This window comes from Myotis myotis, unplaced genomic scaffold, assembly GCF_014108235.1.
Source record: "Myotis myotis isolate mMyoMyo1 unplaced genomic scaffold, mMyoMyo1.p scaffold_m19_p_1, whole genome shotgun sequence".
In the NCBI taxonomy this organism is placed as follows: domain Eukaryota; kingdom Metazoa; phylum Chordata; class Mammalia; order Chiroptera; family Vespertilionidae; genus Myotis; species Myotis myotis.
The window spans coordinates 72508367-72534799 of record NW_023416313.1 but is presented as its reverse complement, the minus strand read 5'-3'; the positions used below and the strand labels follow the sequence as shown (position 1 = coordinate 72534799).

The 26433-nt window shown below is 45.9% G+C and overlaps 1 protein-coding gene across 11 annotated transcripts in view; it reads left to right on the top strand.

The window, feature by feature from the left end:
- CELF2 (CUGBP Elav-like family member 2) overlaps positions 1 to 26433 on the top strand; it is a 559234-nt gene that overhangs the window by 477211 nt on the left and 55590 nt on the right. For all 11 annotated transcript variants that reach the window (XM_036341344.1, XM_036341358.1, XM_036341273.1 and 8 more), the window contains 5 exons: positions 122 to 170; positions 8326 to 8460; positions 17219 to 17298; positions 21288 to 21446; positions 25599 to 25662. In XM_036341344.1, coding sequence (XP_036197237.1) covers positions 122 to 170; positions 8326 to 8460; positions 17219 to 17298; positions 21288 to 21446; positions 25599 to 25662 — 487 coding nt within the window. The remainder of the gene's footprint in view (positions 1 to 121; positions 171 to 8325; positions 8461 to 17218; positions 17299 to 21287; positions 21447 to 25598; positions 25663 to 26433) is intronic.

Genomic DNA, 26433 nt, shown 5'->3' with positions numbered 1-26433 from the left:
CTTGTTATTATGCTTGTGTCCTATCACAATGACAGTGTTCAAGTTTAATAGTGTGGGCTTTCTGAGACTGTTGTTATACAGTTGTTCAATCTGCCTTTACCTTCTCACTTTTGTATTTTAGATGCATCATCCCATTCAGATGAAACCTGCGGATAGTGAGAAGTCAAACGGTAGGTGGTGACCAACTGTCTCATCTAATGTCTATGTCTGTAAGTAGGGCCTCCGCTGGGGGAGGGAGGGGCCAGATTCAGCAAGGTGGAGACAACTGCTCCGGAAACTGGCCCTGTAGTTGGCTCCTCTGGGGAAACTTGAGCTTCACTCTCTTGCCTCATTTACCTCTGATGTGTAAAGGTCCCTGAAGATGTTACCAGAAATGGTTTTTCGTGTCCCTCTGTGTGGGCTTGCTCTGGGTGGTGACCCTGTGGCCTCTGGCTCTTGTTTATCTGCTCCTACAGAGCAACACAGGACACCTGATGGGGAGGAATGACCTTACACTGTGCAGAGAAGGTGAGCGGGAAAGGGAGGCTCACGAAGAACCAGGCTACCTCTTTTCTCTCTTCCATTTATTCTTCTGTGGCCTGGAGGCTGACTTACTGCACTATTCTCTAAAGTGTTCCAATGCATTTGCATCCAAATTCATTCAGAATTCAGTCTGCTGATTAAATAAACATGCACATGGTGCAAAAATATGCATTTGTTGAGGTCCACGGAATCATTGAGACTTGACTGTCCGAGACACGAGAGGGTTGATAGCCACGTTTCTCTCTCTCCGGCTTTTGCTTCCACCGACACCAGCCTTTTGTCCCTGTTTTGTTCTTTGAATTTACTGAAATGTATGTTAAAGGACTCTTCTACCTTCTTCGACCTCAGAGCTTGCCCGTCCCACAAGACTGACACGATCAGCACGCTCCCTTCCGCGGGCAGTTCTGCACCTCATTCATTAGTAATCAGGGCAGAAGCCATGCACTCAGAGATCTGCATATCTGCAAATGTAAATTATGATTGGGCTCTAAGTCTCTCTACAAGGTATTATTTGCTAAGTGCAGTGCATCCCATTTTCTGGCTTCTTCACAGGCTAGAAAGTTTTGAGGAGAATCCCATGGATTGTGGGCTGCTAGCACCTGGTTTGTGTGGCGAGGAGCAGGCCTCAGTGCTTTGCCCACGATCTTCTCCTCAGCCACACCTTCTCGGAGGGTTACCTCCCTATGTCCTCCTTTACTTCATCACCAACACGCACGTAGTGTCGGAGGGTCTCAAACCCGCCACTGCTTTGTTGTGGGATCTCGGTCAAGTCCCTTCATTCCTTTATTAGTGCGTTCTGATTATGTACTATGTGCCAGGCACAGTACTGGCTGGGGCTGCAAGAATGAATTTTAAAAAGAACTGTCTGCAGAAGCCTGCCCTGACCTCATGGAACTTACATTCAGTCTACTGATCTCTGCTAGTCACTCAAAGACTGAACTTGAATGCCCTCATCCATAAAATAAGTGATGGCAACTGCCTCACATAGGTTGCCCTTTTTTTTCAGACCTGGACAAGGTGTTAGTCACATTGCTTTGTAAAGGATGGAGCACCTCTATACATATTGACTATTGCTATCCAGACTTGTCCCTGGCCCTAAAGGGTTCTGCACTGGGCATGTCCACCCATGCTGAAGGCTGTGAACCCATGCCAGTTCCCAGAACCCTCTGCTCCAGAGTGCACATTTACAGTCTGTTCTGCTCCCTGGGGGAGAGAGGAATCTTGCATTCATGGGATGAATTCTGATAGTGAAGGTCCTCTGAGAGTTCTGGCCCAAAGAGATGCTCCCTGGCCTCTGGCCCTATCACTCTATAAACTGTGTCCATACAGGGACCAGGGAATGAAAGTCTATGGAAAGGGATCATCTTATTTCTGAACCTCAGGTCATAGTTATAAAGATGTGATCAATTAGAGACCTGAGTAGGAAACATTTGACCGGAAATACCCAAATAATTGAGCCACGAAGGGATTTCTTCGTTTGCATTTTCGGATGTCCTGGAGCACAACCCCAGACTGCCATAGAACAGCTGCAGGGGGTCTCAGAATGGCCCATTGCCCTTGCTGTCCACTGTCTACTCTGCACGCTGAGGGTAATGTTAGCCACAGCAACAGAATAAAGCTGCCATGATCTCAAAAACCAAGCAGGACTGGGCATTGTTTTACTAAGATGAGAGAATACCTAAAAATAAGGCCATTTTTCAGAGAGCGTCCTAGAGTAGCAGTTAAAAACCAGTTTGAGGAGCCTGGACTTGACCCCTGACCCTGCACTTGTTAGCTGCATCCTTGGTCATGTTCTGCAACCGCCCCTGGCCTCCTGTGTCCAGCTGTAACGGGGCTGCGGTGATCAGTAGTTGGAATTCCCCTGGCAGCACTTGCCTCACAAGGGTGTCTGAGGGGTACATAAGTCACCATCTACGAAGACTGAGCATAAAACCTGGCACATGGTAAATACTTGCAGTGCTGTTACCTATGTGAGTCCAGCTCGCTGAGGCTGGTGCTTCCAGCCGTGGCTGTTCATATCAAGCATAGATCTGTACACACAAAGGAGCCCCCCAAAACCTTCTTGTTGGATCAGTGCTCCCTTTGCTTTGTAAATTGGCCTTCATTTCCTGAGTTTCCAATAAAAAAAAAAAGTCAAAGTATAAGTGAACCAAAGTCTGCTTTTCAAGTGCTCTTCTTTTCGGAGGCTCCCGTGGAGCCCACCTTGCATAGACGTGAACAGGGTTCCAGGTTCTCCTTGGACCTGGTGGAGGAGTCGGGGGAATGTATACTTTCCCAAAGCAAGTGAAAAGAGCTGCAAGCCTTTTCTGATTTCACATGGCAGCTTTGACAGGTAAGCATAGTTTCCAAAGCTCAGAGAGCACCAAGATTGCTTTGGCTCAGATGCTCCAAATAGCTCCAGTAGTTGTGAAAGACGTCTGACGAACTCTAATTGCACTTTTATTGAGTTTGCTGACATTTATGGATAGCACAAAGGGCTCATCACAGTTAGACAGTTACTGCCTTCATTAGCAGGATGTTCTGATTTCTAAAACTTTGTATTTTCTGAGCAAGACAGGCTGCTCATCATAGATTAATTAGTGATGGACACATGAATTCCAGAAAAGCAATCACTCTTTTCAGCCTTCATCCATGCAGAGATTCTGACCAAGGGAACCTCTGTGGTGAGCTCAGAAATGTTGGACTGCTCTCTGATCTGCCCTGCACATCCGTATTTTACTGACCGGGCTCCCGAAATCTCCCTGGCTTCCTCTAGTCTGTCCTTTTCATTGGCTCTGATTTAAGCTGCAGCCTCTAGCACATTGATGCCAACTCACTCGTTTTGCTTCTGCCTTCATGCTTCTATGCAAGGTGTGTTCCCCGCACACACGCAGTGCATTAGCAATAAAATGATTTAGCCTTTAAGGAGAACACACTGAGTCAGTACCCAAATTTCAATAGAACCCAACTTTTTTTGTTATTTCTCCATTGCACATAGTCCAGTGATGGTGGGGGAAGGGCATTGGAGGAGGTGTGGCTTTCAGGGACCAGCATATGCCAGCACAAACATAGTTACTCTCTTCAATTTCGTGTTATCATTGGAGGGCCTGTTTTCCACCTTTTAATCCTTCATCACTATACAGGAAAAGATACCAGCAGTGCAGTATTGAAAATTAAATGCAGTTGCTAGATCTAGCCATGAGTGATAGGAAAAGCATAGAGCTGCCTCTGGTTCTGTGCTTGGGGCCCTGGTGGCCGAAGCTGGTGCACACTCTTGCATCATGCTCCTGGGTGAGAGGCTTGCCCTTGACTCTGTGGCCAGAGCATAAATCCATCCTGCTTTCACTCTCCTCCCTCACAACTTGTAGGGGTCCTTGAAGCCTCAAATCCAGAAATGCCATTCAAGACCCCTGTCTCTTTTCCCAAAGCCTCCAAAATCCCCAGGGTGTCCATGTGCCCAGTTCAGAGCTCTCAGGGGTCAAGATAACCAAATATTGCCCGGGAGAGTAAAGACCAATAAGGCTCCAATACACATAGTTATACAGGGCGTTCTCATCCGGCCTGTTTCTGATTTACTAGAAGATGAAGAAATAATTCTGAAATTCAAAGTGGAGAAATGCACAAATTTGGAGGCAGTAATTAAATGCCATATGTTAGTACTAACACATTGAAAAGTTGTTAATTAATTCAGGCCACCCCAAATCCAGGTGTGACTTTGACAGGTTGTATACCAGGGTGTAAGCACAGGCTTACAATTAGGAATTGCTTTAAAATTTAAGTTCCTCTTCCCGAGACTTAAAAAAGTTCCCACTTATCCTATTAACCCTTTCTTATTTAAACTGTGGAAGGAAAACTTGGAGTGGTCCCAAGTGGTCCCAAGTGGTCCCAAGTGGTCTGGAGACCCTTCCAGGCCTGCCATTGTTGTTACTGACGGCGGTAACCCGTCTGTGCAGCACTGTGGGCATGGGTCTTTCCCCTCATTCCCCCGCTGGTAATCCTAAAGGAAAACAGGCTTTTTCCCAAGAGGACAAAGACCCTCTCTTTTCTTTCTTGTCTTTTTTCTTTTTTTTTTTTTAATTTCCCTAAAGCACTTAGCAGAATACTGTGAACATGGTTGGTTTATTTAAACAATCAGCATTCTTGTATATTGAAAAAATAAGTAAGATACTTACTGCCTGTTCATCAAACATTGATGGAAAAGTTAAGTGAATTGGAGATCATTATATTTATTTAAAATGTTGACAAACCTGTTTAGAGGGATCCTTAGCGTGGGAGTCCCAGGAAGAATTTGTATGAATAAATTTTCACTGGAAAGTCAGGGAAACTCAAGGAAGAGGGAGGGTGGGTATGTGTAGTTATCCCCATTTTGCCATCAAAGCAAACATGGCCCAGCTGTTAAAACCACAGAGCAACCTTGACTAGCAAAAGATTGCAAACATCCAGCTCCCTGTATGCACACACACACACACACACACACACACACACATCAGATTAACATTTTGACTAGGATATGGATGGTATAGATTCTCATTTTTTTATTCTTAGCTAATAGGCGTAATTGAAAAAAAAAGTGAGAGTTATTGCCCATCTCCCTGCCTGTCTCAATCGACCCTTCTTCATGGTGACTAGGAAGTCAGAATTTCTTAAGTAGTTTTCACTATTTTAATATTCATTTTAGTTTAAAAAAATCATTTTTAGCTTACTGAGGAGCTGCATGTTTGTTTATTATCATATCCCTCTGAAGCTCAACATCTACAAATTGTTTTAGCTAAATACCATAATCATAGGTTTACCAGTGAAACCAAGGACCGACTGGGAATGTGTTATTTGCTTTTGTCTAAAAGAACTAAAACCAGAGTTTTTAGGATTAGAAAAAATAGAACAGGAATTTATTGTTACGATAGCAGCCGCAGCCTCTCCCAGGCAGAGCCCCAGAGATGAGAGGAAGGACAGAGGGTAAGAAAGACCCTAGAGGTGATTCCCTTCCCGCTGCCCCTATCAGTGGGTTCCTGCGCTCCCGTTCCAGCCTGAAAGACATCATGTCCTCACAGTGGAGGTTGTCCTGGTGCTGGAGCTCACAGTGCCCCATGGGAAGGAAGCTCCGTTCTCAGGTACCCCATGTTTCCAGCACTCTGATCATTGTTGTGCCAGTGCTGCCCTCGACTTCCTGTGCTTTTACCAGTTCCCAGGAGGTCATGAGTAGTTCACTTACTCTGCAGGGAGAAAAGATAAACTGAAAAAATGTTTTATCTACATACAAGAAGTCAGGTCCTCACTGGCCTCCCTCCAGGAATCAGCAGTGACCCCCAGGGCCCATGGCAGCCTTGGACCCTCTGTTACCTTCCTTATGCGCTGAGCCCCTCTCTACAGAAGAAGCAAGTCACGGTGCCTGTTGTGCTGAAGCCAGGCTGCTTTGCTCCCTCGGCCCCACAGGCAGGCCTTCCTTACTCCGGGTTCTGCCCCTGCCCCGTCCGTCAGCGTGTTGTCCCCCTCCCACTGCCAGCCTAGCTGGACCCTGCCGTGCACCTGGAAAGCCAGCTTCACGTCCATCTTCCATCAGGCCTTTCTGAAAAACCATGGGCACGGTTCACAGTGGACAAGTCCTGTGGGATTGTGGTTTCACCCGTGTTCCTTGGAGCCCGGAGCTCCTCTGCATGGTCTTCGCAGCAACCACAAGTGTGGGAGAGGCTGCACAGAGGGGCTCTGGGCTCCAGCAGGCCCCCACCCCATATGCTTCAGTCAGCCAAAGCTTGTGGCTGGGCCACCTCTCTCCAGTATTTAAGGAGGAGAGAAAGGAAAGAGAAGAGGGAAAGGAATAGAGCTTAAGCCTTCGTTTTATAGATGACAAAACATGTCCGCAGAGGTCGGCTCATTCTCCAGCAACTGAATGGCTAACCTGGACTTGGGACCCAAGGTTCCCAATTCCAGCCTCGCTCTCCCCTTCAGGCCTCATCTGCTGCCTCTGGGCTGCCCTAAGGTCCTGGGTCATGGTCCGGGTTAGACCACCTCCTTGCTGAATGACCCAAGCAACTCCCTCCCCCCGGCCAGGCCTCGAATCTCTCTCAGAGCCAAACAACACACCTCTCCAGGCTCTCACGTCCACCCTGGGGTTCTGTGACCTGAGCGGAGCTGCGCTGTCCGAGAGAGTAGTCACACATGGCTTTTCACATTTAAATCAGCTAACAGCGAATTACACTAACCTCCAGCGCCTCAGTCACGGGAGCCCCACGTGCTCCAGCCACTGCAGGGACGTCACTAGAACTTCCCCTTCCTGCGAGCTCCGCCGGACAGCCTCGGAGTCGGCGCCTCAAGCCACATCACTGCTGCCCCCGCAGCTCCGCTGTCCCCAGCCAGAGGCAGAGGCCGCGGAGTGCGGCCGACGCGCCAAAAGTAACTGGCCTAGAAGGTCTAGAGCAGCCGTGGGCAAACTACGGCCCGTGGGCCGGATCCGGCCCGTTTGATATGAATAAAACTAAAAAAAAAAAAAAAAAAAAGACCGTACCCTTTTATGTAATGATGTTTACTTTGAATTTATATTAGTTCACACAAACACTCCATCCATGCATTTGTTCTGGCCCTCCTGTCCAGTTTAAGAACCCATGGTGGCCCTCGAGTCAAAAAGTTTGCCCACCCCTGGTCTAGAGGACAGTCTTGTGGGTTGGGTGAAAAAGAGACACTTTCCAGGAAAAGGATGAGAGAAACAAGTAAAAGATTACGAAGCACGTACAGGTGTCTGCGTGGCGATGTCTGGGGAGCCCTTCCCTAGGCCAGGCCGCTCTGAGGGGCTGCTGCAGCCACTGCCCTTCCCTCTCATTCTACGATGAATGGGCAGGAACATGGGAGCAGCAAGCCTTCCCCCTGAGGGTTCGGTGACAGCCTCTTGCTCTCTCCTGAGAAAGGACGCCCGGCCCTGTCCTGAGCTATAAGGTCACCTTTGAGGCTCAGTGTGGGCCAGCCGTCCTGAGCACAGGCGTGGAGATTTTGAGGAAAATCTCCCAGGTTGTCTGAGGCAAACCTTCCCTCATCTTTTCCCCCATCAGGTTCCAAGGTTAAAATGTGCATGTTGTTGTCATGACATCCAAAGTGCATTCCTGTTCATCAAGAGCCCTGCCTCCAAGTGGGAGGAAAAGTACTGTTCCCTCCTTGTTCTTTTTTTTTTTTTTCGGTAAGGGCTTCACCCCGAGCATGGGGTCAGGATAGGGCCGTCCTGACGTAATTCTCAAGTAGCTGCAGCCCCATTCTCTTCACTGGGCTCGCCTTTCCCTCTCCTTTAAGCACACAGACGCCTGCTGTCCTGGTGAGGGCCGCGGGGCAGGCGCAGGGCAGAGGTCACTGGCTGGGTTTCCAGAGAAGCAGGCGTCTCATCGCCGACCCTCCGCTGGATCTGTGGGGACCCAGCTACACGAAATCGAAAAGGGATGTTGTCTTCCCTCCAGTGCTTTGTTCGGAGTTTTGTTTACTGTTCCACTACATCTGTTCCTTTAGTTTTCCCTCTCCTGACCTTTTTCTTTCCCTGTCATTCAAAAAAATTGACTCCAAAAATATCTCTGTGGCATGGTCATATTTAGCCGCTACATGGAACTTGTCACAGTTTGGTAAGCACATGACCATCAGTTTCCAAAAGGGGGGAAGAACTCCTTGGCGTCCTGTGTCCTGTGAAGCTCTTTATTGGTGAGAGGAGGGCAGGGTGGGGGCGCGGAGACGGCCCTGGGCCCCAGCGCAGGCTCCCGTGGCTGGCACGCGGTCCAACACGGTCGTGAAACATTGATGACAAGGAAAAAGAGGACAGTGGCCTTTGCCTCATGCATTATTTTTCCTTCCTAGCTGTGGAAGACAGAAAATTGTTCATAGGAATGGTTTCGAAGAAATGTAACGAGAATGATATCAGGGTGATGTTCTCTCCGTTCGGCCAGATAGAAGAGTGCCGGATCCTCCGGGGGCCCGACGGGCTGAGTCGAGGTGAGTGTGCTGTCGCGCAGGTCTCGTTCCTTAGGCGCTAATTGGAGCTCCGTGTCACGGTCAGGGCAGATGCAGCTTCCACACGCAGCCAGGGTTACCCCGTGGTACATCCCGCGTGGTACAGTTATCCAAGTTGAACTTTTCACCGTAGCTCAGATGATCACATTTTATTTCTCAAGTCGGAAGGTCCTGGTGCCAACATATTAGCTCAGGTTATCACTGTCAGATGGGAAGCCGGGCAGCCTGCCCTGTTGTTACACATGCCTTTTCAATCGCAAATTGAAGTAGGTCCTGGGGGGTGGGGTGTAAATGTGGGAGAGGAACAGGAATACTTATTGTTCTCATCTTAGTTTCTGGCTTTCTGGTTGTGCCTAAAAGAAATGTGGAGGGTGTGGGCCTCTTGACTGTGATGTAAACCAAGGAAAACGGCCCACACTGCCACGGAGAGCAGGGCAGATAGGCACTCAGAGGAGCTGGGCCCTTCCGGGGGCATCGGGGTTTTACATCAAGACTCCTGGAGTCCTGGACGCAGGGAGCCCATTTAGTGACAGGGAAGTGACTCCGTCCAGAAGACTGTCACCATAGTGGAAGCAAAGCTGCGGCTCGAACACCGGGAAGCCGGTATTTTTGCAGGCAGTTACACAAAGTAGCTGGAAATAACTATTCTCTTTCCATGTTTGCCGTCTCCTGTGACAAGGCCACCCCCTGCCTTTTTAAACCACTCATAAGGGCTGCTGCTGAATGCTAACATTCTTCTGGTAGCAGTTTCCCGAACAGTCCAGCGAGGCCCCACTGAAAGCAAGTACATAGAATACGTTTCTCCTAAGAAATCCGTACTTCTGCAACACTGAAAGGATTTCATTCCATTAATGCAGTTATCAGCGCAAGTTCCGTGGGGCTAATTAGAACCGTCTTTTCCTTCCCAGTCTCTGGTTCTGGGGCAGCACTGCCATCCCAAACCGCACGCGGAAGAAAAGGCTGGGCGCCAAGTATCACAGCTCTGACTTTCACCCGTCTCCCTCGTTGACTTAAAGTCAGCACCACGTGCGGGAACACATTTGTTCTTTTGACTTTTAGACATAGCGCGTCAGGATGTCAGCTGTCAGAATGGCAGGCACAGAGAACAAACGTGTTCCACCCACATCCACCTCCACATCCCCAAATGGAGGGGCCCTGGAGCAAAACCAGGAGGCGGCGGATCGGCCTCGAGCTTGCCATCCCTGCATTCTGCAGGCGGTTAAAAAACATAGAGGGGGAGAAGGCACGGAGATCACAAGCATGCTCCAGCAATTCTGAAACTGTCGTTACGAAACCCTCGCTGATGAGATGTGGTTCTCTAAAAACTGACCAAGACAGTGGTAATGAGGGCTATCCTAAACGGCAGGCCCAGCACCTCCATCTCACCTGTCGCTCTCCACCTATGGCATAACCAGCAGCACCCAAAGCAGTGCGTCATGCTGGCGACCCGCACAACCTCTGGCTCCTGTACAGCCTCCCATCAGAAGGCTTCTAGGCTTTCCTTCCTAGCCCTCCGTGCCACCCTGGCAGATTCACACCATGAGAGCTTCTGATCATATGTGGTCACTGGTTCTCCTGTAGTTACGACACACATGTGCCCACTCAGGCAGACAAGCCAGGAGAGAGAATTCCAAGGGAAAAGGCAGGGTGGCAGACAAAGGGTAGAATGTGTAGGAAACACACAATAACATTTTTCCAATCCCTTTCTGCTGCCACGTTCATCACTGGAACCACCATTCTCTCCTGTTGCTATTCTCAGTCGCTCTTCTGTGTTTTCACGGTATTTGTTCATGCACCAGAGCCTCTGGCACTGAGAACAGAAGGGCAGGCCCTTCAGTTACTCACAGTGGGATTCACAGAGGCTTGAGGTCGCCGACCCCCAGGGCCCACCTCAGAACTTCTCCTGACGTGAAATGTCACTGCAGTCATGTCATCTTCCCACCTCTCTGCCTCAGTTTCCCCATTTGTAAATGGCAGAAGTCACAATACCTGCCCTGCGTATCTTATAATGCATCCTGGGTGACCACTGTGGGAGATTTTTAGTACAAGCATGCCATCCGCCTGGTTTAGTAGAGACCTTGACCATGAGTTAGGAGGGCATGACTCCCACTCTCCCTCTGTAGGGCTGGGCCTGTTGGTCCAATGACAGCCCCCACCCCCACCCCCCGCTCGCTTTGCATATGTCCAGTGGGGACAGTCAGGAATGGCTTTGGTGCCTGCAGTGTCTAGAGCAGTGATGGCGAACCTATGACACGCGTGTCAGAGGTGATACGCGAACTCATTTTTTTGGTTGATTTTTCTTTGTTAAATGGCATTTAAATATATAAAATAAGTATCAAAAATATAAGTCTTTGTTTTACTATGGTTGCAAATATCAAAAAATTTCTACATGCGACACAGCACCAGAGTTAAGTTAGGGTTTTTCAAAATGCTGACACGCCGAGCTCAGAAGGTTCGCCATCACTGGTCTAGAGCTCCCTGAGCAGCCGTGAGTTATTTCTGCCGATGAGACTGTAAAGCCGCCCGAACTTACATAGGAAAGAGCTGTGCACAGGACCTGACGAGAGTTGGCCAGTTTGATCGGCCATTTGCTTCCTAAACCGGCACTAGACCCAGCAGCGGCCTGCTTCTGAAACAAGTCGGGGAAGACCCTCATCACCGGTTTATGCGAATGCTGGCTCCATGTGAACAGCAGAGTCCTCCTTCCTGCCCCCACCCCCTTTTTTTTTTTGAACAGAAAAGTAATTTCTGATGAACTGATGAGCATTCCCTATGGCAAAGAAGAAAATACTCATTTATAACCATTTGTTCTGAAATATAAAAGCAGACAGTGGTAGATTTTTCAATTAGCAGGACCCAGGGACTCCTGGGTACAGGGGACCACTCCTGAATCAGTGTATTTGTTAAAGGAACAATTCTCTCCCAGGCTACTATTCTGCTTTCATTAAATAATTGCAGTTTTCAATCAAATATTAATGTGTCTCCCATTAGTGGCACCGCAGATAAAGGGCGCTCAGCACTTCTGGTCGCAGTGCCTGTTGCCGGCTCAGCTGTTTCAAAAATAAATAAATATTAAGTGAAACAAAAGCTTGGCTGCTCTGAAAACTGCCTGCTCACAACTAAGCCAGGGTATAAACTAGTCAATTAAAAAAGTGTTTATTGGGTGGTTCATTTTTCTTTTTTTGCTTTTCAGCTACAAGAATGATGATGCTCCCCCTCACGTGTCTCATGTCATTTCTTCTCTGTCACATCAGTGGTTTAAATTCCACTCACGTTTCTCCAGGCTTGTTGACTCGGCCTGCTCCCACCCCTCCCCCCGCCCCACTGAAACAGGCTAGTGGGCTGCCAGGACGCACAGCTTGGTGCCCATCAAGCACCACTATACTCTCAGTTAGCACCGCTGTCTATAAGGAAAAAAAAAAAAGCCTGCTCTGCCTATGGGCAACAAAGACTATTTTAAAAGTCCCATCATTATTCACCAGCACCCAAGTCGGTCATGTTTCAGGACAGACTCCCCCACCCCCAGCCCCAGGAAATTGCCGTGACTGTGCACAGACCGCTCCTGGCCCCTGCTGCGGATGCTCCCCCTCAGGTGGCTCCTGTCATTTCCTCTCTATCCCATCAGTGCTGAGCACGCTGAGGACGCTCAGCAAACAGCAGGGCTCAACCAGTGCAGTGCGCCCACATCTAAGCATGCGTTTCCCCTTTGGGAGCGGGAACCCCTTCTGCCATCTTTCCTAATTTGGCAAGTTTGGTTTGAGCTGCTGTCAAGCACCTTCATGGTCTCACCTCCTTCTGCAATGGCAGATGGACCTCCCAGGCTGCTGCAGGAGCCTTCACTGAGAGAGCAAACAGCATGCAGGGAGCCCGCACCTGGCAGGTCAACTGAGATCGGAGCTCTCAGAATCAAAGCCTGAGGCGTCCGCGCCAGTACACTTATGTGACAGTGTGACCTTAGCGTGTCGATTTCCTAAAATACACGTTTGTTCTCACCCCCGTAACCTCACAGTCAGAATAGACTATTTGGGTACAACCTACAGGGTTTTCTGCAACTGAACATTTGTAACTCAAAGACAATGAAGGAATTTATTTCATGTTTTTTCCCCAAAAAACTAGAGTCAAATCTCCACTGCCATTTAAGGTAACTTTCTGCTTGTTTAAGAATATTCCAGCTGTGTTTAAGGCGTTCCAACATTCTCCTGCCAAAACCCCTGACAAATGAATTGGCAATATTATCAGGGATGTTGGCGAGCACAGACTGGACTCAACCATTAAATCCTCATTTGTTTTTGTTATATCTGATCAGGACGTTAGGATAGGGCTTTTGGCTCTTAAGACATGTACACAGAGAGGGACTCGGGTTTGATCACACCATTTTAGTCTTGCCCACATAGTACCTAAACCAGGGGTCCTCAAACTTTTTAAACAGGGGGCCACTTCACTGTCCCTCAGACCGTTGGAGGGCCAGACTATAGTTTTAAAAAAAAAAAGCTATGAACAAATTCCAATGCACACTGCACATATCTTATTTTGAAGTAAAAAAACAAAACGGGAACAAATACAATATTTGTATTCGCATGTGGCCCGCGGGCCGTAGTTTGAGGACCCCTGGCCTAAACATTCAGAAGTGTAGGGACTTTGACCCGATGCCCCTGGATTATTAACTATACCATATCATCTTGCTCCGTACACAATCTTCCAATCCCATCTCAGAGATGAGATTTTGCCAATTAAGTCCTAGTCTGCAGTCACCCTCAGGTGCTGTAAATGACTGATCCCGTCATGCCAGTTTTAAGTAAGTGGACCCAACATCGGGAATGATTCATTGGAGTATTAATTTTTGTGCTCCAATGTTATTTTACTGATAACATGTGTTTAGTGACCCCTGCCACTGCTAAAAAAGATAGAGCGAGGAAAATTGGCTGCGTGACGACCTTTTGTCAGCTGGATGGGAATTTATTATAAACAAGTTTCCCATAGGTTGACATCTTCACGCTGCACACGTTATTTTAAATTATGCTTTTTTCTGTTGAAATGTAGGCAGGCTGCTGCATCTCTTTCAAAGCCCAGGCATTGTAGGTGCTTTTAAAAAGCGCCTGTAATTTTTTTTTTTTTGTATGTACAGAGCAAGAATTCATCTAGTTCTCCAAAAATTCTCTTGCAGCCTAGAGAAGAGGTAGAACACCTGAGTTCAAATATCCTTTCAGTTGAAATGACAAGTGTAATAGATGTGTTCCAAAATCTCCTCTGTGACAGGTCACGTGCTTTCCTTATCCTGTCTGTAGGAGGAAATTACTTTGAGAAACCTTCCCAGTCAGTCATTTATCTGTTTTAGCAAGAACGCAACCTCACTGAAATAAGAGAAATTCAACTTCTTGCATTTCCACTAGCAGTCTCTGACTTTCTGAAAATGGAGACAATAAATAGTTACAAGATTGGCCGCATTCACAGACACACATTTTTCTTTTGCTGTTATGTATTTAGAGGCTTTAAGACAGTGACATACAGGCTGTCTTATCTAACCCCACCCTCCCCCCCAAAAATATGTAGCTTCATTGTTTGGGTACCTGTATCTTTTCTTTCCAATCTACTTTCTCTTTCATTTCTCAATGGCCTGAGAATTGACTGCTAAGACAGCGCATCCAACAGTCTAGAGAAGTTAAGGAGTAAACCCTTTAAGACCAGAGCCATTGTCCTGGCCGGATCTCGTGACACACACACACACCCCACTACCACCACCACCACCAACAACCCCTTTGCACCCAGAAACCATTTGTAGTAGAAGATAATTTAGTAGGGGGAAATTATGACCTAAATTACTTCTGTCCAATGGAAAGGCATCTAGTTAACTTGTAGAAGGAGCCAGCAGCCAATCTTGATGGTAGGAGCTGAGGTTAGTGAAAAGCCATCAAGTTGAGGCCTTAATCCTAAATAGCCACCACAAAGTTTTGCGCGGTGGTGAAAAGGAAATTGAAATCTAACCAGAGCACTACCATAACCTACTGCTTTAGAGAAATTACAAAGGTTAAAAAGCTACCAATCCATGAAACATTTGGTTCTGAAGTTGCTTAACGTCCTCCAGAGTAGCATAGAGGGTGAAATATTTCAACATAGGCTCTCACTTTATAAACGACACAGTAATTTTCTCTCCTGAGTAACGGGACACAGCGCACAGTACAAAACTTGACAGAGCCCCTACGGAGACAACTTGTCTCTTACTGCACCACTGCCAGTAGAATAAAAAGGTTAAAGATGTCATCAGATTTGTCAGATCATTTTTTTTCAGATGGGATGAGGATCATATAATTGGAAGCACCAGCCGAGCTTTAATTGCACGTTTCACAGGAAAGGGCAATGGGTTGAGCTTATAGAGGTATAATTTTATTGTTCTGTCGCTAATGCTTTTCTTTTTAGACCTGTTGATTACCGTATCTCTCTCACTAAGTTATTAACAAAAGTTCTGGTTGTTCCGAAATTGTAGTAAATGCATAAACTTATTGCATAAACTAAATGCATTCCTTATTGATTTTTGTTGACATTTTATATGGTGGTTTTTTTTATGCATTCTTAACCTCCGTTTGGAAACTGTCAGTTTGGCACATGTCCCTGGATAATCAGAGCAAATGAAGTGAATGACACAGTTCTTCTTGACTGTTCAAAGCAATTAGTCCAGGATTCTCATGGCTTCAGATATGCCTCCATTAGATTATTTGCTTTTGCCTCCATTGTACTCTCAAGATAAAAAAATGGGAAAAGAAAAATCTGTTTGTGTTATTTCCTCCATTAATAATGATAATGTTTTTGAAGAGACATGACTTGGAAATGGATAGTAAATTTGGGACTCTGTTATTTTAGAGCCGAGTATCAATATGGAAGCCAGTACAGGTGCTGTCACCTGCCTCACACACTATTCCGCTCGTCATCTAGGTGCCTTAGAGAGGTTGCCAGATGGCCTTCATTGATGACAGAACCTGCAGCCAGGATAGGCACAGGCAGCATGTGGATATAGAGAACGATACGGAGCAGCTCAGCATTCATAGTGAGCTACCCTCAGGCTTCAGAAGGCCCGCTGAACTGGGAGGGGGATGTGAGATGAATCTCCCATGCACTGAGAATGTTGTGTGTTAAAAATTACAGCATAATGCAAAAAAAAAAAAATGCATTGACTTATTTTATGACTGGATGTTGTTGTGCTTTGGGATTGATGGGCAGGCATTGCTGTTTGATTAAAAGGTGCTAGTACAGTATTGACTTGATAATCTCACCAGGTACACATGCAGAACAAAAGAAGGAGTATGGTTTATGGCTCACAAATGGGCTTACATAAACCAAGCAATCCACTGGCTGTTTAGACGTGGGCCATTCTTTTTGGCTGACTGGCAACAGGGCAGCCATCCGCCTTGTCGATGCCTGAATTCCGCCTTCTTGGATTCACTCTGAGATGACAACGGGCTTTAGCCTCTCAGTGTTTAGATCTGCTTCATTTGGAAATCTTTTAAGTAGTAATAATAATAAAGTTTTGAGGAAATTGAGTGGAACACTAAATTATTCTCTGATACCTAAGTTCAAACTGTGCAATGCTAAACAAGCTTAAAATCAATGCACTTTTATAGTCATTAGAGATCATAAGTGAGCCAAGTCTGCGTTGCTTTAGCTCAGATCTTAGCGTGTTGTGGTTTTATTATAAAATCAGCCTGAATCTGCATTAATTTCACAGCCTTTTTCTCTTAAAAGCCCAAGGGTGCAAGACGAATAAAATGTGAATTTCAAAAAGCAGTGTTTTTATTAGTGCAAAGGGCAATGAGCCGTGTAGTTGGAGTGGTGGCCTGCATGCTAGCCAACACTGACAAGGAGCAGAGACAGGCACTATAGATTCTAGTTATTTTTCAGAATGAGAAAAAGGTAGCCATGGCAAGTTCAATGGGCCTCACAGGAGACATCCAGAGAAATGTACATTGTCTTGTGAGTGTTAGATTGTAGGTCAGCTTGCTGATACATGTCAGAAAGTCACAACTTCCTAAAGTCATGAAGATTCTATACCAGTAAAAAATCCAATGCGAATTTAAAAGGTTTGCTTTATATGCACTGTTGAACCTTAGAGTGATAGAGCATTTGTTTTTGTTCGTAATTAATAAGTACTGGTTTGTGCAGGATTTGGTATATTGGTCTGCATTTGAATAGCATTAATGTATATTTCTACACATATACTTTTTAACTACCCTGAAGAGATTACATATATTTATTTGCTGACGTTTTTGAGTTCTTGGAATTTTATGCTCATTTGCCCTTGGAGTGAGGGTTTTATTATTTGCTGCTCAAAAATCGATGCTAAATTTTGAAATCCAGAGCCCTAATGTGTGGGTGCCTAAGTAAAGATAATCAACCAGCCAGAAAATGTGAAAGAGCAACTTTTTATTTTAGAAAATGTTAACTAGATCTTGCTAATTTCAAACTTGCGGTTACAAAGAGTACCCGACTTCCTTCTCCTCATCTCCATTTTTAAAAAGTAAACTAATCAATCAACAGATCTTTCTACTCTGGCCAGATTAGCAAGTCAGCACTGTGCGTAAAAAGCAAAGTACGATAAAACCAAAGAGGGAAGTTGTTTATTTTTATGTACTACTGAGAACAGTGTCGTCCTGTGGCAGTTCTCGTAGACCGTGTTGGTTTAACAAGCGTCCAACCCTTTTGTCTTGTTGTTTTTTGTCTTTCCTGCTCCCTGTCCCCTTGTTTCCCACAGGCTGTGCGTTTGTCACATTTTCTACAAGGGCAATGGCACAGAATGCAATCAAAGCCATGCATCAGTCTCAGACCATGGAGGTACTGTATCATCTGCCCTTTCTTTGTTTTCTTTGTGCAAATGATGGGGAATGGTAACGCAATTCTCTCCTGTGTGGATTGTTCCCATGACAATCACAGATTTAAACTTTCACCACCTCTCTTTCCATGCATTCATACTCTTTCTCCCTCGCTTTCTTTCTCTCTCTGACTTTTCCCCTAATGACTTGAAATGGACTTAGGAAAGCCTTCCTTCCACCTGCTCCCATTATTTTTTGAGCCTCTTATTGCAGTGGCCCAGGGCCTGCCATGTGCAGTCACGGTGCAATTGAAGCCAAGTAGTATTCCGCACCTGAAGGGTCCCATCCGCTCCTCAGCCCAGGGTTGGTATGGATTAAGCATGAACAAACCCCACTCCAAATTGCAACTTGCCCTGTGCTAACTCACGGGGTTCTTTTTGGTTTTTGGGTTTTTTTTTTAATGTGGGATCAAGTTATCTTTAGTTACACAGAATTGTGTTTTTGCATCAAGAATGTTGGAGAAAGTTACTACTTCTCCCACTTCATTTAACCAGTGAAAACACTCATGGATGAGAGTCCCCTGAAAAATTTGATTTCTCTCCTTACTGAAAAATGAACAATAATCCAGAAGCATAAAGGCTCAAATTTGGTCTCCTAACGAGAGATAGTGGCTTTAGAGGAAAATAAAGATGCTGGCGTGGGTGCTCACCCGCCAATGCAGATAGATGGCTCTATACTTTTAGTCTGTGATTTGGGTCATGGCCTTTCAGGATTTTGCACAAAAGCATTCCAAGAGTGATATGCTGTTACTTATTCTGTGCTGTCTGATAGAATCATTTGGGAGTGCATGTGCTGCTGTATTCTGTACACTGTATCTCTGTGTATGGGTGATCTTTTCCACAGGTGGCCTTGTGGCGTTATCTGAAGTTACATTTTTTTTTTTATCTTTGGGGAAAAAAATATTTTCCGCTTTATTTAATTAGCAAAAATGTCTTAATTGGTCGTTTGAGCTTCTTTTTTGGCCTCCATTTTTTGGGGGGTTTATTTTTTGTTTGTTTGTTTGTTTTGTTTTTTTTGCAATGCTGCATCTCCCAAAGCATGCTGGGAGCTAAGTGCTCATTATGCGTCATGTTTTGTGGCAACTTTTTTACAGTGAGCCAAAGGGTGGGTGGGAAGGGGGTGGGGGGGAGGAGTGTGCATGGCATTGTCATTAAGTGTTTACTGTACTTTTCTAAGTTTTGATATCAGCATTGCAAAGCCTATTGTCTTTTTCGAACTTCATTTTGACTTTGATATTCCTAACATATCTTATATAATCACTGTGTTTTCCTTTCAGTGCAATGCATTTTTAAGACACTCCCACCCCCTACCTGAAGGCACGCTCAGGTGAAAATCGGCCATGATAGGAGATAATTAGCAGGATTTGAAATATCTAGGAGCCAGTTTCCTATGTGACAGTTTTTGTACCCCCGGTCCCCTAACTTCTGCTGCTCCATCATTGTGGATCAGTCTGATTTCCAGCTTCATGTCAGTGTAGAGATTAAAATGGAAGTACTATTAGGAAAAAGAAAGTCTTTACCTGTATTTATTACCTTCCATGTACGTGCTTCATTCTTAATTATTTTTATTTTCTGTAGTTTAGTGATTTGTACCTAAATTGGTCTCACCTTAGATAGTTTTTTAGTCTAAATTCTTTCCTCTCTGTTGGAAACATTGCCGCCCCAGCTGCTTCCCTCAGCGCCCCCTGATAAAGCCCCAGAGGGGCTGGCAGGGGCCCAGGTTCCCCCCATGTCACAGCACAGGGAGAGCACAAGGAGAGAAAGCAGAACTGGGTATGAGCCCAACCCCAGGAACAATGGGCTCTCAAAATGAAAAGATTCTGCGATAGAGAATGGGGTGTGCTGGTTCTTAAGGAGCCCTTGGTCCTTTGTTATGGATATCTATTATAAAAAATCAAATTTGGTGCACTTGTTTGAAACCTGGACATCCATGCCTAAAGAGCAGGGCCCTCAGACACTTAAATGTCTCACTTAATTAAAAAATATTGGCATTTAAATGGAAAATTAGACATTACTCAGTTACATTATAGTCATACAGCTGAAGTTTATTTTCTTCATTTAACAGATTACATTATTTTCAGGACTCTGGCTCACATCTTTAACCAAGATGTGTCATCTAAGAGATTCGGATTCAAAACGATGTGAATGTCAAAGTTTAAAAGAACATGTTTTTAAAAATTATTGATTTTTAATATTGTACCTTCTATTTTTCTACTTTCCTCCAATCTCTCCCTATCCCATTTTTCCGTGTCATGGTTTAAACAAGTAATTTTTTGCTATAGTCATTGGCCTTATTTTCTACTTTTATATCATCTTATGGTATTTAAGGAAGAAAAAAAAATCAACAGTGAATGTACTTCTAGGAGGAGATGCTATAATTTGTTATGGAACAAATTTGATAGAGCAATAACAACCCTTTTCCATGCAAAACCCTTTCTCTATATAATTTTCACCTTCAGAGTATTTTGCCCTCTTTAAGGAATGAAGTGCTGAAATATGGAGCTGATGAAGAAAAATGAAGCATAGTTTTTTTTAAAATGGTGGAAATACTACTTTTATGCAGTTTACTGACATTTAACATTCTGTCCTGTGACTATGGCTACCAGAGCTAAAGACTGATACGCTGGAAATTCAACAATCACCTCATTTTTCTCCCATTTTTTTGGTAATACAGACATGATCGCCTCACATGGTCATAGCTACCTCCCCAATAACTACCCAAGGTGATAAGAAAAAAATGTAAGGGAGTTTTCTAGGAGAAAGAAAGTGACCCGGTCCAAGGGAAGAGAAAGGAAACGCTCACTTAAAATAGGAAAATAAAATTCTGAGAGCAAGAGAGGTCTGTTATCATGCTGAGTTTCAATAAAGGGTTTTTGTTTTTTTAATCACTTGGGTAGAATTCTTTTTACCTCAGCAAAATTTAACAACTGTAATTGTGATGAAATGTGTAGACAAGCTGTACTAAGAAGGACAGGAGAGTGGGGAGGGAGGAGAAACGTCTCTGCAGATGTTTACCAAATGCAGATGTTTAACGGGGCTTCTAAACGGAGGTCTTCTTCATGCCTCAAGGAGTTAGGCCCTTATTTCCCCTATGCTTTTATCTGCATCAAACATGAACTCGTCCTATTTTCTAACCCTTGGCCATTTCTTACTACCCCTACTCCTTGCCTTTTAAAGGAAATGAAAATTGAGAGAAGCACCTAGAAGGGTGAGATTTGTTAGAAAAAGAAGCCAAGTGGACTCCTTCTGCTGCCATTTATTCTGTATCTCCTTTGACTGGACGATACTAAGGTTTTGGTTCACAGTAGCTCAGGGGACTGTGGATAGTGTAGACGTGACACAGGAAGGGAGATCTTTCTGAAAACATGGGAACAGTTATGTTGGTCAATGCCCATGTTTTCTGACTATCTCCTCCCTTCATCCGTGTTTCTAATACAAATCCCCTTCTCCCAGTTATATTGCTGGATCAGTATTATCCCCACAGTTCCACCGTTAAAAAACCCATAAACTGAAAATCAGAAAAATTCCAGTTTCCTTGTCCCCTGCTCACATGTGGAAAGAGGTAGACACACGAAACAGGTCTATTCTTTCAGACAAGTGAACCGTGCAGTTTAGTTAAAGAACATAGATAAGGTCTATTGTCTCTGAGGAGGTTCTGGGAAGGCTGAAGGAAGACACACAAAGAAGGAAGGAGAGGCAGTTTCATAACCTGAGCAAAAAAGCAAATGGCTCCACCGACCACCAGATCCCCAAGGGAACCAATGACCGTATCTGGAATTTTCTGTTGATGGTACTATTCCAGAGAAGAAGGAATATCAAACCATTTGAAAACCATTCCGACCATTCCATGTGCTCCAAGGTAGTTCAGAAAACTAGATCCAGGGCTGAATCTGATGAGAGGATTGGGCCAGGCTGTAACTCCCTCTTCACTTTCCGCTGTGTCTGACCACAGGGCTGCTCTTCACCTATCGTGGTGAAGTTCGCTGACACTCAGAAGGACAAAGAGCAAAGACGCCTCCAACAGCAGCTGGCGCAGCAGATGCAACAGCTCAACACTGCCACCTGGGGGAACCTGACGGGTCTGGGCGGACTCACCCCACAGTACCTGGCGGTAAGTGCCGGAGGCCAGTCAGTGCATGGTCCCCAGGAGAGAGGGGAACATGTCCACTGTTCCTCCCACAACCTACTTGTCCCCTGAGTATGCTAAAGGATTCATTTGGGGGACACTTAGAATCTCAGGGAATTATTGAACTCAGCACTGATGCAGGATATTTTAAGCACATGAGTAATTTAATTCTTGACTGATATAGAGACTGAGCAAAGTCCCACAGGCTAAATTTCTAATCCCTGTTTCAGAGACATCATACAGTTCCCTTGATAGACTGTTGTTAAGGAAACTGAGGCAGCTGTGGACGGAGCGCTCACTGCCTCAGGTTCATCGGTTCCATGTCAGGGCCCCAACTGGAATCCCCGTGGAACTTTCCTTCAGAGATCCTGGGTCTCCCAGGACACCCTGTTGACTAGACCAAATATTTCTTAACTTTATCTATTAGATACCAAAAAATTAGATCCTATTTCAGGCCAAATAGACCCAGCTCTTTCAGTCATCGCTTACAGTTCGTTGTTTCTAAGCTTTCACTTGCTCTGTTTTCCCATTTCACCCTGTCCGTGTCTTTGTTAAATACCATCACCAGAAGTTAAGACAGTTCCCCCGGTGAGACCTTAAATAGCACAGGGCAGTGGCCGTTAGCATGGGCTCTGAAATCTCTTAATGTAGCTCGAGAGTGGCATTTGTAGTAACATGGAAGGCAGCTAATACGCCTCTAGTTTTTATTTATCTTTGCTTGAACTGCTGTCAAACCATGTTACCCTACTCCATTTTTCTGTTTTGGATCCTAAATGCTGGTCTCCTCATTTATTAATAGAATTTCATGTTGTGAGATTGGGCCTTTTTCTCAGCCTCTGCCGTGTGTGTGTGTGTTCGTCTGTGCCCTAACTCTGTCACTGGACCTAACTGTCCCTCTCAGGATTGTCATCCACTAGACTGACTTGGTCGCAGAACTTGTGCTGTTCTGCCAGACAGTCCTCCCTGGGCCCTGACAGGTCAGACCACCTGTCTGTAGAGGAGAGAAAAGAGAGACTCAAATGGGTGACATCACTTGCCCCAGGAATGTGCTGCTGCTGGCCCCAGGGGTGCGCCCCTCCGTGTGTCCCCTCCGTGTGTCCTCTCCGTGTGCCCTCTCCATGTGTGCCCTCCGTGTGCCCTCCATGTGTGCCTTCCGTGTGTTCCCCTCTGTGTCCCCTCCGTGTGCCCCCTCCGTGTGTCCCCTCCGTGTGTCCCCTCCGTGTGCCCTCCGTGTGTGCCTTCCGTGTGTTCCCCTCTGTGTGTCCCCTCCGTGTGCCCTCCGTGTGTGCCTTCCGTGTGTTCCCCTCTGTGTGTCCCCTCCGTGTGCCCTCCGTGTGTGCCTTCCGTGTGTTCCCCTCTGTGTGTCCCCTCTGTGTGCCCTCCGTGTGTGCCTTCCGTGTGTTCCCCTCTGTGTGTCCCCTCCGTGTGTCCCCTCCGTGTGTCCCCTCCGTGTGCCCTCCGTGTGTGCCCTCCGTGTGCCCTCCGTGTGTGCCTTCCGTGTGTTCTCCTCCGTGTGTCCCCTCTGTGTCCCCTCCGTGTGTGCCCTCCGTGCGCCCTCCGTGTGTGCCTTCCGTGTGTTCCCCTCTGTGTGTCCCCTCCGTGTGTCCCCTACGTGTGCCCCCTCTGTGTGTCCCCTCTGTGTGTGCCCTCCGTGTGCGCCCTCCGTGTGTGCCCTCCGTGTGTGCCCTCCGTGTGTGCCCTCCGTATGTTCTCTCCGTTTGCCACATTGCTTCTCAGAGAACAGACATGCTCCTGTTCCTTTATTCCCCAACCCCTGCCCAGTGCCCACTGGGTCCTGCATATAATAGCTTCTCGGTGCGTGTTTGGTTAATAAATGAGGAACCAGCTTCTCCGGTCTTCATCTGAGTCCTTACGAAAGCCACTGACCGAATTTGCTGTCATTTTCAGGCCATTCCTCCACGAAGGCACCATAGGAGGTTTTGCCAGGTGTCCTGCTAAAACCTATACAGGATCTGCCATGTCTTCTTCTGGTCCTATCAGTGTAGAAATGTTACGAAAAAAGAAATGAGTCTGACTTAATAACTTGTTTTTCACAAACTTGTGCTTTTCAGATGTTCACAGACCATCTGTTCAGTGGTGTATACAAGAATTTTTATCAGAGATTGAAGTCAAGCTCCCCTTTTCATGGTTTCTAAGCATCCAGCTTCCCACTCCACCATTTCCAAAAACGAACACACATGTGCCGGTCCCTGGTCCCCAGCACAGCTCCATGCCCCACAGTGTACAGAAGTCTCTGGCTGTTTCTTTGGTCACAAATGCAGTGATTTCTGTACCCGGGAAGAGAATTAGCCTCATTCTCATGTCTAACACACATTTCTGTGCGCTCCTTACTATACTTTCTCCTACTCGGAATCGGAAGTCCATCTCTGCAAGGGCCCGTGGCCTTTGAGGCTCTCCTTGCCTGTGTGTTGAGGGGCGGATTCTGAGCCCAACTCACCAGAGAATGGTTTTCGTGGGAAGAGCCCTCAGTAGTAGTTTCATGACACTCCAGCTTGAGCCTGCTTACCTCAGTAGGCTCTATTAATTCCTCAAAATATCTTCAAAGTGTATTTAATTTTACTTAACTTTAATTTTTTTAAAAAACCTAATAGGAGGAGTAAGGGGTTGCAATCACAAGAGAATGAAAAACCCAAGTAATCAAACCAAAGTAAGGGACTTTTCTATTAAAATGGATGATCCTTGCCTTCTCCCTCTTCCTCCTTCTCTTTGTGTGTGTCTGTTTCTCTCTCTTTCTTTCTGTGATACCTAGGTAATATACAGGGGTGAGCAAAAGTAGGCTAGATTACCAGCCATCATTGCCTAAAAGATAAATCATAACTAAGATAAGAAACAATAATAAGACAAATAAATACAATAATTGGTAAAGTAATGATAATACAAGAATAAACTGTTTCGTGTACTCACAGCTATAAACCTACTTTTGCCCACCCCTGTATTCAGCAAGTGGAGAAGGATGAGAACGTTAGAGACATTTTTCTGGTAACGGTTAAAGTTAATCCCTGTGATACCATTGTCACTAAATCTTTGGTTTAATTAGCCACTGATACTCCACTCTGCTCGTGCTTTCAAGTGAACTGATCAATGCCTACTTTTGAGTCATATTTATCACGGAGTTTTGTTCTTATTGAACCGAGGGAATGATGGTCTTCTACGTTTTGTTTTGCAGAGCTCCAAGTAAACTCTGAAAGCTCTCTTTTAGGTAGTGAATCCTTCTCCTCCTCCAAAGCACATAACAACTTTTCAATAATAAATTCGGTGTGAATCTATGCTTTTTGGTATTCATGTAAATCTGAGTAGTGGAGGCAACTATATGCTTGTCCCTGTATACAAACTATGTCTCTATTGATCAACCTTAACAGAAAAAGAATATCAATACATTTAGTCAAATATTTAAGATAGCACCTGAGTGTTAGCCTATAATTCAAGTCGATTGGGCCAGTGAAGGAGCATTTTAGGGCATTAGTCACACGCCTGTGCCTTGTGGCAGCCACTGAGTCCACGTGGGGAAAAGGTGATGCTGACATGTTTGTGATGCAAAGTGCAGCCTCACCAGCTTCCAAGTGCTGACAAGCGGCATGTTTCTCGCTGCAGTGAAGACCCTGTTAAAAGGGACCGTCATGGCCATGTAGCCGTGGCTGTGAAGAGAGACGTCATGTCTGTAGTTATCATGATGATTTCTCTGTTGGCCCAAGAATCAGTGGCTCCGTGAGCATCTAATAAAGGATGAAGGGAACAGAGCTGTGAAGGGACGTGGAAGGGACCGAGGCAGGGACCCTGATTGACGGGACTTACAGTAACGACGAGGCTGCCGAGAGATCGCATTAGTCACGCCACGTTGGTTTCAATAGATTGCACACCTGGTTGTTAAAAAGAGTGAATTGATTAATTGTTTTAAGGCAGCAGTGTTATTGAGTTTCCCCAGTGTCTGTGTCTCTTAATAGAGATCAGACAGTGCTATGGATTTACAGCCCCAACTCTGGGAACCTTCAGTCCATGAAGAGACAGCAGCAACCAGCTGTACAAACGTAACAGAAGTGGGATGTGTTAGTGTAGTTTGGAAGCCACTTGGCCCTCACCTCGAGGCTTGTTAACGGTTGCGTCTCCCTCCGTTCGCAGCTCCTGCAGCAGGCCACCTCCTCCAGCAACCTGGGCGCCTTCAGCGGCATTCAGCAGATGGCGGGTGAGTGGTGAACCACGCCTTTCCTCTGACTGTGCTGTTGTCTGAATCCAGGGGGTTCAGAGGGCAAAGGAAAGCAGCGGGGACAAAGAAGAACAAAAGCAATTAGCAGCCCTCTTTGCTCTCTGGTTGGGGTGTTAAAATTAGACTAGCTGTGGGAAGTTGCCCTCCTGCCTCAGGCATTTCCAGCAGTAGTAACGTGGGGGCACAGCGCGTTTCTGCATAGTACCCCCGTTGTCTTATTTTTAAAATTGGGATTGGTTACTGGGGAATTTCCAGCAAGATTCTTATATCCAGGGCAGCCAAAATGATTAACGTCCTTCTAAAATCTTAATAATAGGCGCTCAATAAAAAAAAAAAAAAACAGTCTGACCTCCATAATGAAAGCCTGGACTGCAGGCCTGTCTCTGTAATGGTCTGCTGTCCCCTGACGTCCACAGACAATGAACAGGGTGCCTTTTCCACTGTAGTCCCCGAGTCGACAGAATTGGGCATCAGACGCTTTTATGTGAAAGCATAATCTTTGTTCTTGAGAAAAACCAAAGTGTGGCTGGATTTGAAAGGCAGCGCGCGAAGGGTTGCTTTTTCTAATGAGCTGTGTCAGCGGTGAGGAGGTGCAGTGACCAGTGACAGGTCACTCCTGCTGTGTCACCTTCAGGCTGGTCCCCTAACTTTCCACAGGGCGGGGCAGGCCGCTTGTGCAAGAAATCTGAACACAGGTGCCATTCACCTGCCGCGGAGAACAGCCAGAGCGCTTTTCCCTCGTTTCTTTCC